Source organism: Zingiber officinale, chromosome 4A (assembly GCF_018446385.1).
Source record: "Zingiber officinale cultivar Zhangliang chromosome 4A, Zo_v1.1, whole genome shotgun sequence".
NCBI lineage: Eukaryota > Viridiplantae > Streptophyta > Magnoliopsida > Zingiberales > Zingiberaceae > Zingiber > Zingiber officinale.
In genome coordinates, this window is record NC_055992.1 from 147062665 (window position 1) to 147070042 (window position 7378).

Here is a 7378-nt window from a genome sequence, read left to right on the forward strand (position 1 = left end):
TGCTAACCAAAGCAAGATGTCACTCCACCATGATCTTTACAGCATTCCAATATTTGATACAAGACTTAAAAGGCATATTTTGTGTCTGTCATAGTTGAAATATACTGTGCTGCCATCCAGCCAGCAAGGTTTCTCTTTGTCTGCAATGTGCAAGGGCTTCCTTTATCACTAGAAATGTGAGGAAAGGTAAAGGGAGACATGAGCCAAGGCTTCTGCATAGAGAGAAGCTCCCTCCAATCAATGACACGAAATGCAATCTGAGGCTTCTTCTGCAATGTGCGGACTCCCCTCCAGCACCAATGATTCAAGATGAAGTGATGTGAGATGCTAGTTAATTCGTTCCTCCTACATGTAAGTTTCTCTCTCTTACTCTTCTTCTTTCCCAAGTCGATTCCTGCCTACTCTTAATTGGTGCCACCAGCACCATTTCTGAGACATCAACAAGGTACGGTATTGTTTCAGATAAGAACTAATACCTAGCTCAGGCCAGTATTTGAAACCTTGATCTGGGAAACTTAGACATAAGGATGGTTCGGTATGGTATACCAATACCGAAATGGTAAACTGTATATACTGAAAAAATTCTGTATAAGAAAATTCATACCGATACCACACCAAAATTTCAGTATACCGATATTTAACTAACAACAACTAACAGCGTTGCTGATTTCAATCTCTTCCACTAACAAAAACCTTAATACTTAAAGAGACATGGATACCTAAATCATTGCTTCAAATGTTTTTCTCTTCAATGAATGAGAAGCTTGGACATCCAAAGTAAGTGTATAAATTTCATTCAAGGAGCTATACTCAAAGAAAACACAAAGTTTATCTTAAATGATCAAAACTCAAAATTGCACCTATCGAGGAAAACTCCAAGACATGTTTAAGATGATACAGATAAGTACATACTAAGATGATCAATAAAAACTCCAGTTAAGTGATATAAAATTATGACAAATGTGCACATCAATTGAGAAAGACCAAAAAACTTAGTTAACGACAATAAAATAATATAAAATCTATTTAAATATAAATAATGATATAGTAAGGAATAGAGCCCAATGATATAGATCAAAGCTCGAAACTATAATATATAAATTTGAGCAAAAAAAGATGGCACGACCTTCTATTCAAATCCCTAAACTGCATTATATAAATTCAATAAGAGATGCATACCTTAGAACAATCTGAATGCAGAGAAACCTTGATCACCTCATAGAAGGGCACAAAGTAAAACAACCTCTAAGCGCCTGTTATGCTAAAGAGAGATACATACCATGTCAAAGGCTGTGCTGGATTACCATTTAGGTAATGCGATTTCAGTAATTCAGATTGTTCAAAGTTGCATGAATTCAGATCCAGAATAAAACAAATGAGTGTAAAGACTATGAACCTAAATGGAAAGACTTGATTAGTTATATGATAAACTAAGAGAGTTGTTTACCAATATCAAATAATTATGAGAAATTTAGTATCGCCAGCACACAGAGAAGGCAATTCATAATAATTTAGTTATTTTTATTGCTTACTGGCTCAATGAGCCATATGTCCATTCTCAACGCCTAGCCCATACAATACCCCTGCATATTTCTCAGTGGAACCATTAAAGAAAGACTCCTTCAATTTTCTAAAGGCGCAGGAGGTGAGCAAGCTGTCTGAGCCAGCCTGGTGGCATATTCCTACCCTCTGGACCTCGAGCAATTCAGCAAGCTTGTTAAGTCCACCATGGAGGCTATTGCAGAATTTCATGAGGTGCTTGATGTCATACACGGTTGGGAAGTAGATCTTAATGAACTTGAAGAATCCAACCTGGGTGTCAGGGAGGTTCTGGCAGGTGAGAATCTTAAGGAGGTATCCAAAGTCGTATCCGCTGTGGAAGGTTACCCAGTGCACGGAGTCATTCAGCACGACGCCAGACGACATAAGAAGTTCGGCGAACCTCTGAGCGTCGACGCCCTCCTCGACATTCTTCTCGAAGTCGATGCCGCTCACGCGAAGGAGATTGATGGAATCAGAGGCAGAGATGTCACGCTGCACATCAAACTCGCGAAAATTGAACTGCCAGATACATCCACGGTCCGTGCCACAGGTGGGGAGGTTGCCGAGGTCGTCGGAGAACGTGAGGCCGAGCTGGATGAGTTTAAGCATGTCGACGTTGGCCTTAAGCGTAGCATAATTGAATTCGGAGTTGGAGAGGAAACTCCCGAGCGGGCGGCAGACGATGCCGGGGAACTCAGTGTCCATGGCAACGTAGGGAAAGTCGTCGACGATCTCGCGGATCAGAGAGAACTCCGACTCGAGGTTTTGGGTCCAGACCTCGCGGATCTGAACAGTCTCGGTCCTGGGCACGATCAACGACATCGCGCAGCATCAATCGAGGTCAAGAACCCTAGCGGAGGGATTTGAGGTAGGGTTCTAGGGATTGTTTTGAAACGGAGGAAGGAAGAAAGATTGAAGAGGGGAGGATTCGATATCTATCCGTTCAAGGACACGGCGAGCGCCGTTCAGGAAAGGGTTCCGCCATGGGAGGAGAGAAGAGAGAGAGGCGGAGGAAGGGGCGGGGGATGGGGAAAGGGATGAGGTCGGACTAAATATATAGGGGGGAGTACTCGTTTCCGGTGCACCGCTGGCAATTCTTACGCTTAAGCAGTCAAGTGTCGTGGCAGGATGTTATTGGATCTTGTGGGAAGAATACATTTAATGTTTTCTTAGTTTTTATCTAGTTCTCGGAGACATATTTGTATGGGGCCCACGAAGCAGGATTTGATATTGGTCCGAGCCGGCTCGAGACTGACCCTACGAAGACGAGATGGTTTCATCCGTACTAAACCAACCGTAGGAGGTGATCCTACGTTCCTTGTTTTAAGGAGGAAGAACGTAGAAGTGGTAATTTTTAACCCGATATAAAAATCGATTCCAAGTTAACATTAAAAAATCATGTTAGAGTTGGATAATTTTAATTTCGGATCAAAATCGGATCGATTTAATTGACTCAATTAATAAATAGGTCGGGATTCGGGTCAACCTGAAATGACTCAATTATAATCCGCGAACCCGTTTATAAATAATTATAAATTTAAATTAAAATTACAAATTTAAAAAAGTTAAAAAGTAAAACTCTAAACATTATGCTATTGATTGCAATGTTGCTATGACTTATTATTTATGATATGAATTTTCAATTTGGATAGATAAATGTTATTTTTAATTTTTAATTTAATATACAAAATTTCTTTAATGAATTCAGGTCATGTTCGGGTCAAACGGGTCAAAAAGGTCGGATTAGGATCAAGTGCAAATAAACAGATCAGGTTCAGGTTGAATAATTTGACCCGAATTAATAATCAGGTCGGATTCAGATTGTCATTTACTAATCCGCCAACCTACCAATCCGAACTCATCAATCTAAATCTGAATCAAATTACCACCCCTAAAAAAACAGAGGTCCTACCGTATGAGTAGATGGTTATGGGGGCGTTGTCATAGATTTGAAAATTAATTTTTGATCGTGAAAAATATTTATCAAGTTTTTATCATACGATCACTATTTAAAAATAAAATAATCTATAATTTAGATCTCTACAGATAATTTTAGGATCGATTATGTAGGGCACTTGAAATCAACATAGTACAAGCAGATAGTTATGGGACGTTATTATCAAGAGATTTAAAATTAATTTTTGACCGTAAAAATATCTGTAGGTTCCTTATCCTCCCGATTATTATTCAAAAATAAAATTATTTATGATTTATTTCTCTATTTGGGATCGATATAAGACGCTTGGGATTAGGGATGAGCATTCGATTAATTCGGTATATAAATTAACTGAATTAATCGAAAATCGATTTAGTATTGACTAACCGAATCAAATCAAAATTTTACTAAAATTGAATTAACCGAATTAGTTATTTCAGTTAACACCGAATTAACTAAATTTGTTTAAAATAATAATAAAAAGAATTTATACAAAATTAATATCAAATTAATCGAATACTCACCCCGACTTGAGATCAATGTACTATCTTTTACCGTCAAAGAGAAAAAAAAACAAAGATATTTTTTTTAAAAATACACTCATCAATTTACTAAACCATATATCTGATTTTGTATATTATTCAAATAAACATATTTATTTTGAAATTGACTCAATCATATAATTTTTTCCCCATTTTCTTTCCCAGAATACATCTCTTCCTTTTTATTTTATTTTTTTTTAAAAAAAATTAATCTCCTAGCTCTTCTTTTTCATCTCCGTTAGGATGACAATAGGACGGGTTATTTTAACAACAATGTGTTGCTAATCTTCAAAAAATTAGTAACAATGTGTTGTTAACTTAAACTTGATGATACTATAACTTTTGAATGAGATTGAACCACGAGACACATAATATATAATTCGAAGCTCATTCAGAGATCTTTAATTTAATGTATCGTGCGTCTCTTAAATTTTAATTTTAAGTCAGCTACAACGTTGTTACTAGTTTTCTAAAGGTCAACAACCTATTGTTGTTGGTTTCTTAAGATCAACAACATGAAGAGTCATTGGTCTTCCAGAAATTAGCAACAAATTGTTGCTAACTTAAACTTTGAGATACTATAACTTTTGACTGAGATTGAATCACTGGACACATAATATATTCAATTGAAGTTCATTCAGAGATCTTTAATTTAATACATTTATGTCTCGTGGTTTAATACAATTCAAAATTTATGGTATCTCAAAATTTAAGTTAGCAACACATTGTTACTAATTTTCTGAAAATTAGCAACACATTATTTTCTTAAGATCAACAACACGAAGACCAACAATAATATTATGATGATTTAAATTTTGAAAGACTATAACTTTTGACTGAAATTGAATCACATGACATATAATATATCAAATTGAAGCTCGTTTAGAGATATTGGATTTGATATGTTGTAAGTCTTGTGGTTTAATCCAAATCAAAGGTTATGGTCTCTCTAAATTTTAGTTGATAATATGTTGTTGTTCACTAGAAATGAAGTTGGAAGCTCACTATAAATGGTATGACAATGATATTCACTATTTGACACCCCAAATAAATAGGTCTTCCTTATGTTAGACAAAATTAAATTTTTTTATTATTAAATTATTTTAGGTCTATTAGTCAATTTTGAGACAAAAGTAGTTAATGGACCTAGAAGTCCAAATGACTTTAAAGAAACTCAATAAAAAATAATTGTCATAAAATAAAAAGAATCAATTTACAATTGTCATAACATAAAATTATAGCAATAACAACAATAACTGTTTTTATTGAGTTTTACAATAATAACACACATTATAACAATAATATACAAGAAGAGTACAATAATTTAGACAATGCAACAATTAATAGTATCCATCAATAACAATTATGTTGACGATAATAACAATAACAATAACAATAACAATAACAATAACAATAAAATATTATAAATATTCTTCTTCAAGATCCACAACAAATTAGTATGCTTGTGATTATATTGGATAGGAAGAGCAAAGTTCTCTATATCATCCAATGAAAAATTAAGTTTTTCAATCTTTTCAAGTATCGTAAATGATTCCCTATAGTAAGATACCTTAAATGGTCCTCCTTGGTATGCCCTTACAAATTCAACAATCAAAGATCAGACCTAGAAATATGGAAAGATAATTAAAACATAAAGAAGCTAGAAATAGCTTACTAGAAAATTCATAATCAATACAAGAAAACTCAAAAAATAGAAATAGAATGTTAATTCATATATAGAAAATTGATTATTTTCCTTGTTATGAATATCATAATAGCTAAATATTTTAAAAATTACATAAATTTTAGGTAAGACAAATGGAATTTATTAATTTCACTACAATAAATTTGACTTTATGTAGCGGGTAATTATGTTATCTGTAGTGTGCATCGCATGTTGCACAACTATAAGCTATTGAAAGTCATAAGACATGGACAGTGCGTGTTGCACGCTGTGGTTAAGAATATTCACAGCGCGCACAACAAGATGAAGTTAAAAGCATTCTCATCTCGCACCACACGCTGCAGTTAAGAGCATTCACAAAACGCGCCGCACATTGTAGTTAAGAGCATTCGCAGCACGCGATGCGTGCTATAGTTACATATAGTTATCAACATTATATAATTATCATTAATTTTTATTTAAAATATATAATCTAAATTTAAAATTTAGACATCATCAAAATTCATTTATCACTCAAAATACGAATTTTTATCCATCTAACAAACATTTGAATCAATTTTACAAATGAAACACTATGATAAGTCGTTTACGTCCAAAGCTAATACAACATTAAAAATAACTGAAAAAGGAACCTACTCTCGCAATTCACTAAAAAGATTTACTGGTGCACACGATTTTCTACCCTCCGTCTGCTTAAATTCATCACACGCGGGGGAAAGTCTGTGTTGTCTCTCTTTATCTGGATTGCTTTTGATATTTAGGTCCTATGAATACATGAAGGTCACTTTGATAGACATGACTGAATTCAGGCTTATTTGGAGAATGGTTGTGAGCTTTCACCCTCACCAATGCAAATCGAAAGAAAAATTAAATGAACTTCCACAAGTAGCTTCTCCATGAAGATCAATAGCTAGATCATCCACTTGGTTAATTTCTTATTCTTGGAACATCATCCACTTAATTAATTTCTTATTCTTGGAACAGCTGAAATGTTAGAGAGTAAATTGAAACCTTCTTCAATATGCTTTGGTTCAATAATTTGCCAAATCTAATATACAACGGCGAATGCAAGAAAATACCTACCAGTTTACTCTCCTTGAATAAGGCAAACAAAAATATAATATACCTTCCTATGTATTGGCCAACAAATTCTAGGTCTTCCTTCATCTTGTAAGATATTGCATCATCTTATGATGGTTCGAAAATCAACCAAACGTAGCTGCAAGAAAAGCAAATCAGACTAAATTGGTATCAGCTTGCATATGTTGCATAGAAAAGCTAAATATCTATGAATAGATAAAGCGAATACATTCCAATAAAAGATGGATAGGAAGTTTGTTAAAGTATACAACCCAAATGATCTACTAAATTGATCATCTAAAACATAATTAGCAACTAAAACAAATTTCATATGTAACAGCCATTACTTTCTTTCAAAAATTATGTTGGATAGAAACTTTCATTTAAGAACACCTCCATCAATATCATCCATAGAAAATAGAAGTAACTATAACAACCTCAATTTAAAAAAATGATAAACACAATTAACCTCATTGACTATTCCTAGAGATATCCGGCCCGGTCCTACATAAGTTTCCCACTAGCCACCCGGATAAATCAGAAAATACATACGGTTCGATCCCTAGTTATTGTATATTTGCATGAATTTTTTCT

General features: G+C 34.1%; 1 protein-coding gene across 1 annotated transcript; it reads right to left on the minus strand.

The window, feature by feature from the left end:
• Nucleotides 1-1500: 1500 nt before the first annotated feature.
• Nucleotides 1501-2565, minus strand: LOC121971602 (probable CCR4-associated factor 1 homolog 7). Its single transcript, XM_042522938.1, has one exon. The coding sequence runs from the start codon at nucleotides 2362-2364 to the stop codon at nucleotides 1537-1539; it is 828 nt and encodes a 275-aa protein (XP_042378872.1). The 5' UTR covers nucleotides 2365-2565; the 3' UTR covers nucleotides 1501-1536.
• Between the last annotated feature and the right edge of the window lie 4813 nt (nucleotides 2566-7378).